The sequence below is a fragment of the Buceros rhinoceros genome, unplaced genomic scaffold, assembly GCF_000710305.1.
Source record: "Buceros rhinoceros silvestris isolate BGI_N320 unplaced genomic scaffold, ASM71030v1 scaffold3755, whole genome shotgun sequence".
NCBI classification, from domain to species: domain Eukaryota; kingdom Metazoa; phylum Chordata; class Aves; order Bucerotiformes; family Bucerotidae; genus Buceros; species Buceros rhinoceros.
The window spans coordinates 15,643-27,701 of NW_010414401.1; the positions used below are offsets into that span (position 1 = coordinate 15,643).

General features: G+C 50.8%; 1 protein-coding gene across 1 annotated transcript in view; it reads left to right on the top strand.

The window, feature by feature from the left end:
- The window catches only part of NOC2L (nucleolar complex associated 2 homolog (S. cerevisiae)), a gene marked incomplete at its 5' end in the record, with an annotated part of 41,138 nt that overhangs the window by 15,059 nt on the left and 14,020 nt on the right, over positions 1-12,059 (top strand). Inside the window, 3 exons of the mRNA XM_010137070.1 lie at positions 4,290-4,403; positions 4,573-4,674; positions 8,660-8,803. Of these exons, the coding sequence (XP_010135372.1) occupies positions 4,290-4,403; positions 4,573-4,674; positions 8,660-8,803 (360 nt within the window). The remainder of the gene's footprint in view (positions 1-4,289; positions 4,404-4,572; positions 4,675-8,659; positions 8,804-12,059) is intronic.

Below are 12,059 nucleotides of genomic sequence, written 5' to 3' on the forward strand. Positions count from 1 at the left end.
TTCTATAATAAATGACCTGAGTCAGCCGGGCTCCTTCCTAATCAAGTTCTGTTGAAGCAAAGGCTTCTGTGGTTTTGTGTTGTTATAAACGTCCTCTGCAAACCACATCCTCTGCGCCTGTGGAAGGCAGCGATGTTTATAAATCTCCTCCTGCTCTTCCACCTCCTCCATGGCGCCCTGGCTCTGGCCTGTGTGGCTTTGCCATTCGCCTGCTTCCTTCCTCTTGTTCATGCATATCTGAGATTCTGCCAACCAGATTTAATCACAGAGGCATCTCCACTCCGGGTAGTGGAGCTTGGGGCAAGTGAGGATGGTTTCTTTTTTACTTGTAGGTTCTCTGAGATGCCTTTTTTTCCCTTGGGGCCTTCCCCCTTCTTTGCATTCTGGCCCCAACACCTTGGCTCTGATCTGTGCGTTGGGCCCCAGCCAGACATTACCACGCTGTACGCTGAGCTTCCTGCCAGCCTCCTCGAGCCCCCAGCCACACCTGATCCTGCCCTGTGTGCACGGCGCTGCTTGGCTCAGTTTGTCTGGGTGTTGGTGACAAGAGGGAGATGGGGCAGGGTAAATGCGTGCATGTGCATTGCTTGTCTGCTCTCTCACGTTATTTTGCCTTAACTTCTATAACCTGAGGTGACTGGCATGCTGTTAAACTCCTGCTCTCCCTGTAGCGCTCAGCCGTTCCCTTTTTCCTGCCTATGTCCTGCAAAGGATCCCTCAAATATTCTGTGAAGTTCCCAAGACCACTCAGGGCTAGTCCCTTTGTACTTTCATCTCTTCGCAACTCCCTCCTCATCTGTTAGAGAAGTGTCTGAGCGCTGTAGCACTCCCTGTCACACCGTGTCATGAAACAAAATCCATTTTAAACCCATAATCCAAACCATCATGAGATCGAGGGATCCGATCAGTGTGGTGGTGCTAAGCAGGAGCAGACTCAAGGGGCCTGACTGGGGTCAGGGGAGCGGCATGAAGCCTTCCCAGCATAAGGTGCGCTCCAGTTGATAGGGAGCTTTTATTTTTGTATTGTTACTCCCCATGAAGGGCCTGCGAGATCCCAGGCTTGTTTGGTTTTTGCATCACTTCAATTATTGTGTGGCAGGTACTAGTTTCTGCAGCAGGAAAGTCAGTGGCTGATCTGCTGGAAGGCAGGTGTGGATAAAGAAGGTGGAAATCTCCCCTGGCAGACTTCACATGCCAACTTAGAACTGGCTTCCCCTGGGGAGGGAAGGGAGGAGAGGTTAACCCTGACGTGCTTAGGAAGGCATGAGTTTTTCTCTTTGACACTTAATGGCTCGACTCTTGTTCTGGATGTGTAGCTTGCTTTGGAGAAAGTCCCCAGCAGCTTGGAGTGTAACATGTATGGGAGCGGGTAGTGGATTGCATCGAAGGAAACCAGCTGATGTGTGAAGAGAACTGATAATGCTGGACATTGTCATATATTTAAACATAGATCTGGAATTAGTTTTCTACAAGCTGTGGGCTCTTTGCCTCCTTAACACAGGGAGGGAAAAGTGGAACTTTAGACAGTCTAAGCTGAACCACTGCACCAACTGAAGACACATCTTTCCTTTTCCTCATTTTCCTCCCCCCACTGCTACATGGCAGCTCTTAAATTCTGGATCACAGCCCTGCAGGTTGTTTGAGTGAAATCATGCCTGACCAGTCTAATAGACTCCTGTGATGAGATGACTGGCTCAGTGGATGAGGCGAGAGCAGTGGATGTCATTTATCTTCTTTTTATCAAGGTTTTGGATACCATCTCCCATAACTTCCTCACAGACAAGCAGACTGTGAGGTGTATTGACAACTGGCTGAGGCTCACAGAGCACTGGCACAGGTTGCCCAGGAAGGTTGCCTCCATCCTTGAAGATTCTCAGAAGCGATCTGGATGTCGTCCTGGGAAGCTGACTCTAGGTGGCCCTGCTTGAGTAGGGCAGGTTGGACAAGATGACTTCCAGAGCTTTCTTTCAACCTCAGCCGTTCTGTGAAGCCGGATTTTTTTCAGTGGCACTTAGTGACAAGATGAGAGGCAATATCCAGAAAATGCAGGAGATCACACCTCACTGAAGAAGAAAAAAAACCCCAGCAATTTTAGATGATGTGAACCTAGAACAGATAAATAGTGGAGTGTCTGTCCTTGGAGATGCTCAAAATCTGACTGAGCATGGCCCTGAGCAGCCTAAGTTCTAACTGACCCTGCACGATAACTTCCAGAAGTCCCTTCCAACCATAAATTTTGTGAGTGGGTGCTTCAAGCCAGCAGCTGGAAGCTTCAAGCCAGGCCTTCTGCTGCTTCTGCAGAAAGGTGAGGCAGCTCTGCTGAACTGCACAACAGTCAGACTCCGCCTGAGCAGCTTAACTAGGTGCTCTCAGCCCTTTGCTGGTGAGGTGGGAGGGTGACAGGCTGAGGGAAAGCTGCTGGCATGCCCAGCAGAGCGCTGATTCCCTGCTGTGAGCTGCCCTGGGGCAGCCAGCCTTTGAGGGGGGATCAAAGCAGCTGCCAGGAGGCTTTTGCTAGAGCCTGAGAGAAGGAAAGGGAGGTGGGGGGGGCAGTGCAGCATGGGCGCAGTGGGTGCGGGGTTGTGGCTCTGGTGTGCCCTCTGGAACTATAAGCTGTGTATCTGAGCACCCTTCCCACCAGCCATGTAGAAATTGCCAAAAATCTTTTTCCTTCCTGCCTGCACTACCCTGCCCTCTTTTCAGTCTGCTAATGGTTATTGCTTAAGCCAAACTGTTGGCTTTTGACATTTTCTGGCCCTCCAGTCCCTCATTATCGCCTTTCCACTGTGCCACAGGATTCCTAGACACCAGTCATCCTCTCCTTCAGTCTGGCTGGTAGCTGATCCGTTCTGCGCAGTCTGCAGACGGCAACCACATTTTCCCCCCTTCCTGCACACCCCCAGCGCCTCCTTGGGAGAGTTTCAAAACCTCTGGTTGCATTTCCCTGCTTGCCTGGTGGCGTGTTGGGATTCCACAGAGCCCAATGCCTTTTGCTTTAATGTGTCTGACCTCAGGGATCAATACTACTGTTTTGGCCAAAGAAATAACCGTGCATAACGAGGTTTATAGCATTGATTCCCTCAGCTAGGGCTCTTTGTTTTCACAAGCCACCAAGCTTGTCCCTCCCTTCCAAATAACCTGGATTGACAAATAAAATGTAAAAAAATCAATAGTCGTCTCCATGCTTTTCTGGCCTGGGGGCATCCATGTGACCCGAACACCCTCCCCTTCCTCCTCACCTCACTCTGTAGCAATCAGTGTGCTGCATCTCCACGTTGCTGGGCTGGTTGGGGTCTGATGATGAATGTGTTGCTGCCGCATGGAGGGAATAGAAATAATTTCCTGCTCAGGAGTGTGATTTAAAAGGTTTGGGGGGCGGGGGGAGGACCTGGAGGCTGCTTTTGAGGTGCTCAGCAGTATGGATGGACAGGATGTGTTCCTCATCAGCCCTCCTCAGTGGCTGTGATCAGATATGCAAATGATTACTAATTGTTGGCTAGGTTTTTTTTATCATTAAACAAGCTCTGGAAGAACACAAAAGCAGAGGTACAGTTCTGCCTTTTGATGTCACATACGAGTGTATTGAGCATTGAGCTCTACCCTAGAGCTTGTGCATGCTCATCATTCACCCTGCTCATCAAATTGGTCTCCTCTGAAACTCTGGGAAGGGGCAAATTTTTCTCCATGTCTCTTGCTACAAAATGAAACATGTCCACAGAGAACAGTACACGCTTATTCAAGGCTGTTCAGTTATAACTGGTACAAGGGACAGCAGTAGGAAATGTGGTAGAACAGAAACCTTTCCTGGCAAGGGGTGTCTGTCAAAAGGACTTGCTGGTCTCTGGGTCCTGGGACAGTTACTTCAGTGACGATAAAATAGATTTGGTGTAAGCAACATTGAGTCTTGCTGTTGAAAAGCTCACCATAAGGGACAGCTCCAAATATACTCAGGCTTCATAGTATGATCTGTCTGTTACAAGCATGGGTCTGAGGAACAAAACTCTAGTTTCTTGTCTTGTTGCTTGTGTTGGTTTCCTTTTACCTCGTACTTCTGTGGCATCTTTCACAATCAGGTCTCTAATGCTTCAAGTGTGGTTGGTGTTTGCTCTCTAACTGTCTCTTGCTAGAGTGTTTCAGAAAGCTGGGGGATAGTAATTAGACCAGGCAAGCAGGAGCCAGGAGTTCTGGATCATCTTCCCAGCTCTGCCACCGGCTGCATGATCTTAGTTGAGTCATTTGGTTCTGTTTTGTGGTGATCGTCTTTACGCTCCGGTTTTTTTCTATTGTAGGTTTTCCAGCAAGTGGATTTCAACAAGAAGCCAGGACGTATAAGTGCTAAGCCTATAAACTTTGCAGTGATCTTGAAGCTTTCCAATGCTAACCTGCAGGAGAAGGCCTTTCGAGTAAGTGGAACCCCAGCAGCCAACAGTGCTTGGCTTCTCTGTGAAAACGGAGTTGCCCTCGCAATGTGCTTTGTTGATCGTGTCTCATAGGCTGGAGACTCATTTCCCAATCTGAGCGCTGTAAGATTTAGTTCCTACCTGCTACTCTATTTCTGCTTCCCCTGCTCAGGACGGACTCATCGACCAGCTTTATGACCTGTTGCTTGAGTATCTCCATTGCCAAGCCTACAGCATTGGCTTCCCAGAGTTGGTTCTCCCCACTATCATTCAGGTAAGATGCTTCTCAGTCATACTGTGAAGGTGGACAAAGCAGGATAAAGTCATGTAAGCTACCAGTGAGCTCGAGATGACCCTCGCAGTGTGAGGGAGAGCTCTTTAGCTTTTCTTAATTACCATTTTAATTTGCCTTTTGGGGAATTCTTGAGGAGGAACAGAGGCATTGCATCTAATCCGGGGGTTGAAGGTAGGGGAAAGTGGTTGTGGAGTTAGCCAACAAAAGTGGTTGTGGAGTTAGTGGTCGTGGAGTTGCTTTTGGGAGCCAAAGTGGGGCAGAGGGCTGCACGACTCCTGCAGAGGTGTGCGTGTGACTGGAGAACGCAGATGAGTTCTTGCTGTTCAGAGTTGTCAGGGTGGCTGTGTTGTCTCAGAGCCATGCCTGTGCTCCGTGAGCCCACGCTCCCCTTGCCTCATGGCCTCCCTCCTGTGCTCTCCACAAGATGGCAATCTTCCCTCCTTGCACAGAGCCTCCAGCAACTGGGGTACTTTCTCCCGGCTTTCCTGCACACAAAACAGTTCAGTTCTTATCCCCATCCCACTTCCTTGCTGCACCTAAGGGCAGTGCTGCAGAGTAGCCTGCTTTGCCTCTCCCCTGGCATTCCACGGTGCAGGGGGTTCTTCCTGACCACTTTGTGTTTATATTTTTCGCTGTCCTCCATAAAACGGCCTGACAGTGCTGTGTGGCTGGGTGTGTTGTGCATGACCCTCCCCTGGTACCTCACTAGCTGGGTGACTTCAGTGTGGCATGAGCAGTGACTTCTCTGCCTTGAACAGTAAGATTTCTCAGGGCAAATGTGTTGGAACTTGTTCCCTCTCTTCCTCCCAGTCCTCTCTATTTTTAACTCATGAGTGGCAGGTGTCATACAAATCTGGCAGAGGGTTGCCCTCGTACCCTCCGTGGGGTCGTGAATCTGCTTTCCTTTGGTGTCTGCCCTGACACCCTATGTCTGTCTGTCTGTCTTACTGCTATGGCTGATGTGGGAGCAATGTCTCGGTTGGGATCCACAGACTGCTGGGGAGGCGAATCTCCCCATTTCTGCTGTGTGTAACGGACTGGCATCTGCCAGGCGCAGGACTCTTGGCTGGGTCCCCGCAGCCTGGCACAGGCCAGGCTGGCAGTCGGCTGCTTTGGCTAATGCGAGCTGACAGGCACTCTCTGTGCTAGGAGAGCAGCTCCTGTGCTTGCTCTCGCTTCGCCTGCTTCTCGCTTATCGGCAGTGAACAAAGCCCTTTCCCCTCAGCCAGCAGCTGTTGAGAGCATCGAAGCTGTCAGAGCTGATGTTCTAGCTGGAATGAAAAAGGGCTGACGGCCCTCTGGCACCAAGCGCCCCGTGGCTTCCAAACACACCCTGGGACCAGCCTGTGTTTCTGCAGAAAATTAATGCTATCGGATTCCTATTTGGCTGCCACTAACCACAGCCTCGTGGCGTCTGCTGGGCTGGGGTGCTGAGGTTAGCTTCCCAAAATCTCAGAGTCTTCGGGAAAGCGTGGGGCGGGGAGGCTTTTCTCCTGGAACGGTTCCAGTTAACTGTACAAATCCATCTGTCCTGATTCTTCCTTCCCGATGAGCTCATGCTTCTCTCAGTGCCGTGTCATAGGGGCTGTGCTCCAGCTGGCGAGGGTTGCGTTCCTCGTCTTCTGGTCAGCGGCTATGGGAGAAGCTTGGCTGAACTGCCTTCAAACCGAACTAAAAAACCTCCTTGTCTGGAAGACAGGAAGTGCCCAGCAAATGGAAGGGAAGGAGAGCTGGTGGGGGCAGGAGACAGGTCAAAGGCTGCAGTTCTGCCTGGCCACTGGAAAAACCCCGTGGCAGTCACTGTCTCCACAGGCTGGTGAGCGGCTCCGTGCAGAGCCTCTGTGTCTGGGTGCTGGGCAGAGACTGCCTCTTTCCTCCTAGAGCTGTGATGGGCATCACTGAGCAGAGGTGGGAGGTTAAAACTGGGCAGGGTTGGTGCTGCTGGGGGCAGACGGGAGATGGCACCATCTAGGCATGACTTGCAGCTAGCTGGATGGGCGGGAGGTGCCACCTTGCCATGCTGGCAGCCACTCCGCCATGCTGGCAGCCACTCCTGCTGCTCGCTCACTGTCCCCAGCTCAACGTTCCCTCAGCTTTTCTTGAGTGGGCGATTGGGCTTGATTTGGGTTCGCTGCCACACACACACACACACCCAGCTGCTTGAGATCATTTATAGTTCTCTGCGTCGTTTACAGTAAGAGGAGCTGGGGTTTTGCTGTGGTCTCTGCTGGTATAAACCATTGGTGTTTTCAGGCTGGCAGTTGGACAAAATCAATCCCGCTAATCACAGAGCTGCTTCGCTGGGAACCGATGTGAGATGTTAATGACACACACATACAGGCAAATGTTCTGATTGCTTTTATTTGGGAAAGATTCCTCTCTCTTCTCTATCTTTTACCTTCTTGGTTGTGTTCCCTGACTCTTAGCAGAGGACTGAGATCTCATTACGTTGTGTTAATATCTGTGGTGGATAGTGGTGGGTCTGTGAGGGATTGCAAAGGTAGGAGAGAGGAGGGGGAAAGAAGAAATGAAGCATATGGCTGCGAGAGCAAACACACGACACCAAACTGCACAGACAGAGCCTGAGATTTTGCAGGATTTCTGGTGACACTTCTGCAGCGAAAGAAAAATGATAATGTATGTGGCAGCGGATGAAATGGATCTGGGGCTGCAGCTGTGGGGATCAAGTGAGATAAATCAAATGACAAATGCATCTCTCAGTAGAGATAAATATGCAGCACCTATAAAAAATAAATATTTTAGAAAGGGGGGTGAGAGTAGGACAGGCTTCACCAGCAGAGCAACTGTTTTGCTGATGGTTTCTTTGTATGTGTGTGATGGGCTGTGTGCATTGTGGAAAGGGGGGAGGGTGGTCAGTTTACCTCCCATTTTTCCGGGTTGGATGCCTGATGGCAGGGGGACATATGCTGGGGGCAGAAGGACAAGAGAAGCCCTCGCTGCTAGGCAGTGGGGGACATTTTCCACGTGTGTAGCAGACAGCAGATCCTGCAGCAGTATACCCATGAGAAGAGCACTGTCCTGATAGAGGGGCTGGGTGTGACTGTCACCTCTTGATTAACATTTCATACCTGCCCACTTGGCATGGAGGATCCAGCCAATGTGTAGGCATGACAGGAAGGAGATGTCTTCCTTCCCCAGCTCTGTATGTTGAGGAGAACACTTGAAGCCGTAAGTAGAGAAGGCAGTAGTGTGTTTGCTGACTAGCAACCCTTACCATGACAGCATCTGCAGGTCCCAGCTGAGACGAAGGTTCCATTGTGCTTAACCATTTTCTTTTGCCGAGAAGTTTTCCCACCCGGCTATGCCAGAGACCTTTACTCCCAAGCCACAGACACTTCCACCCTGATTTTAAGTCTCTTCTCAAACTCTGCCTTCAGTCTCAGCTGTCAGTCTCATCCACAGCCTCTTGTACTTGGTGTTCCCACTGCAGTATCAACTGGTATTCTACGGCCTTAACCACAGACACCTTCCCCATTCTGATCTTGGCTTCCCTGGGCTTTTGGCCATCCAGCATCCAGAGGTACCTGGTCCACAGTCCCTCTTACCAGCTGGCCAAGCAGAAGTCAGTGATACTGTAGTTACAGTGGCAGCGAGGAGCTGAGCACAGATGTTTTTTCCGCTGGCTGCTTGAACTCTACTGATGCATTTTTTTATTCAGAAAGTAGTAGCATTAAAGGGTTCGAAGAGCTGTTTTTGAGCAATCAGGTGCTGGATTGCGTACAAACATCTGGCCTGTCACTGCACTCTTTGCATCCTCCCAGCCCAGGGTGGCAGGACCCCCTGACTGAATATAGGCAATAGATTGGAGTATGGTATGAACTGAAGGGAAGAGACGCCCCACACAGTCTGTTGCTGGGGGGAGGGAATGTTTTTCTGCTGATGGGATCTGTTTATGGAAACTATTACATTGCTTTTATTCTTCCTCTCCTTTTCCTGCTCCCAGCTAAAATCTTTCCTGAAGGAATGCAAGGTTGCCAACTACTGCAAGTCTATCCGGCAGCTCCTGGAGAAATTGCAGGAAAACTCTGCCTACATCGCCAGCAAGCGTCAGAAAGCTGCCTTCGGCGTGGCCAGCCGGGAGTCTGTGGTGAGTGTGCTGCTTCGATTGGGGCTTCCTGGAAAGACAGTCAGACTCCAGCTGCTGGGGTTGAGCGGGTGGCAGAGGGAGGAGAGATGACGAGATCATGGAAACAGGAGTGGGTGGGGTGGGGTGGGGCAGATATTCACAAACAACCAAACTCGGCAGGGCTCTGATGCTATAGCTGGTAAGGCTGCAGCTGAGAACCTCATGGAAAACGTGCTTCATAAATTATACCCTTCTATTATTTATAACACTCACACATGGATAGGAGTGCCTTGCTTTGCCGGGGCATCTCCTTTGCTGAGAAGTTTCTTGGTTTTCGTCATCTCATTCCTGATATGTAGGTGCCAGTTAATGTCTAAAGTGATGGGGGGATTCTGTCACCTCTCTAAGCATGTAGTTTCTTGCTAGTCTATAGACACCAGTCTCTGGCAGCGTAGAACCAAGCCACCAACAGAGTGATACGTGGCAGTTTAGGATCCTGAGGCAAACCTTTCCCAGTTTTCCTGGGCCATTGTGGAGCCAGAGCTATGGAATCAGGAAAGCTAAGAGCCACAAGAACAGGGATCAGGCATGGTGGGCACTGCAGTGGCTTCCCGAGAGAGATGCTGGTATATTCTGTCTGCAGCCTAAGCATCCAGCCTGCGGAGAAAACGCTGAGCACATTTGACAGCTAGAAAGGTTGCGGTGCTCTGGGTGGCTCATAGGGCCTGTGGAGCCATTGAGTTAAATGTCAGGGTCCTACCTGAGTGATGAGATTTGAAATCCAGGCCCTGTATAAATGAAGCCAAAGGGAAGGAACCTTGTTAATGAAACTTGTTTTGTGTATCCTTTGGGGTGGACGTTCTATCCTTGCTCTTCCTCCACACAGCAGCCTTCGCAAGCCTGTCAACAGGTAAGCTCTGTGTGTGCACGGCACCCTGTGTCTGAGGAACTAGTGGGTCTGACTCTTCCTTGCCTGTCAGGAGAGAGGTGAAAATAGCTCTGTCTGCAGCACGATTGATGGGTCAGTGGTCCCTCTGGCCACATGTTTCATTGAAAGTCTGGAGTTCTGCATTGGTGAAAGCTTTATCTGTTGGCATGGAGCTAGGCATGGGGCAGAAGTTAGTGCAGACTGATTTGTCTTCAGGAACTGCGGGAAAATTATCGTTTGACATCCCAAAATATCAATGCCAGGACCCAGCAGCACCGTTCTGGGATTAAGGGGTTGCTGGAACTGTGTTCGAAGTGACTAAGCACTTCGGGGGTCTGTAAATGCTGTTCGGGTTGGGCTGTTCTGCTAAAGCAGTTATGCTTCCCGTCTGGAGCGAAGTGGTTAGGGGGGTGTTGGTTTGTATTTTGTTTTGCGGACAGTCCTGTGACCACCCACCCACTCTGCAGAGGCAGAGTTTTCATCCTCCAGAGCCCTCCGTGAGACAGATGGGCTGGGGAAGGTCGTTGGCTAAGTAAAACAGGGTTTTCAACAGATCTGCCGCTGTTTCTTTTCCCAGCAACTCTGCCTGCGGTCCCTTGAGTAAGAACGAAAAGATTATTGTTAACATCTCGCTGCCTGTGTGTCTCCTAGTGGACATGGGTGCACCTGCTTTCCTGGCTGAGTAGCGGGAGTCTGGCTGCGGAGGGACAGCCTGACTCGAGTAAGGGAGGTGGGTTAAGGGAAGCAGGCAGCAGTTTGCCAAGGCGGTTTGGAGATGGCTGTTCTGCCATGTAGGGACACAGAGCGGCAGTGGAAAGTGCTGCTCAGGCCAGACTGCCTGTGCAATCTGTGGTTTTGCACTGTGGTGTCCTGTGGGAGAAGGGAGCCTTTCTCTTCCTTTGGTTAATGGAATCTCAGTGCTCCTGGGATTAGAAGAAAGGGCCCACTCAGTATTTCTGTGGGATGGAAGAGCCATGGTGGCTTATCTTCAGTGCCCAGGTGGCCCTGTGTTTTCCCCCTGTGCCTTTGCAAGCAGATGGTGTAGATTCCCAAGAAGGGTCAAAGCTCCCACAGAGCCTGGGCTTCCCAGAATGGTTTGGAGTGTCCCTCGAAGCCTGCGTTGAGTTTACTGTTGCCAAGATATGTGGGGCACTAGCACTTCTTCAGAAGCAAACATTGCCAGAAGAGGGAAGGGAAGGAAGGGGGGTGAGCGAAGGGGAGGTATTTGCATGTCCCCCTTGCCAGCAAAGCAATCAAAAGCAAATCTCTGTTTTTCACATGGATGCATTTGTGCTTGCAGGGAGCAGAGCCCAAACCGTGATTCTTGCTGATTCTGAGCTGATTCTTGCATGCAACATGCTGAAAAACAGCTTTCGTGGCGGGGAGTCACAGAGTAGTGGGCATGCTTAGGACAGGCGAAGTTTACCTAAGGGTCTCTGTTATATAGTTTTAAAGAAGAAACAGCCTGGGGATTGAACTTAGTGCTGTGGCAGGAGCGGGCTGCTGCAGTGTTCAACGTAACACGGAGGGACTGAGGAGGATCCCTCCTCGCATCCCAGGAACTGCAGTGTGGAGGGATAAGCAGACCAGATGTGTTCAGCCTGAGTTGTTCCTCATTAATTTAGGTTTGTCTGTACTAGTGTGGGCCCTGGATCGGCTGGGGAAGAGGCAGGGAAGGAAAAGGCCCTGCAGTGTATGCCGGGCTGTGTCATCGTGCTGGGGCTCCCAGGCAGAGCTCCTTAGGGCTGGGCTGGGGAACCTTCGTTCCAGAGCGCTGCAGCCCAGCGGGCTGTCAGGCTTGATGACGTGTGAAGTGATGGAAAGCATTGCCTCATTTCCATGGGGTTTCCAGGTCTTCTGTGTCTATCCCCATCTCACGTGTCATATGGGAGGTTTTCCTGGCGGTGGGTGATGATCTTTGTGACGTTTGTACGGGTTCTAGCACTGTGGGCTTGATCCATCCGGGGCGTTGCCTGACAGCACAGTGATGCAAAAGCAGAAATAGCGGGGGAATTGCAAATGGTTAAAGCGGGTGTGATGGCAGCCGCTCTCTCAAAATTCCCACTGAGATGTTCGGACTGGAAAGGTGGGAGTGTTTTAATGGTCTTTTTTATCTCTGGATTCTAGCGCACTTTAAAACCAAAAGAGCTGTATCAGACAGAACAAACAGACTTCTGCCCTCTGTAAGAAGAGTCTCTCTCAGCCCCTGTCCATCCCAAGCTGCATCAGCAATTGCCTGATTGCACCTGGCAGCCTGATACGAGCCTGATCTATAAGTGGGGTTACTTTGTTCTGCCGCAGCGGTGGGTCAGACCGGCAGTAAAGCTGTGCTGTCTGCTGGCTGGCGTC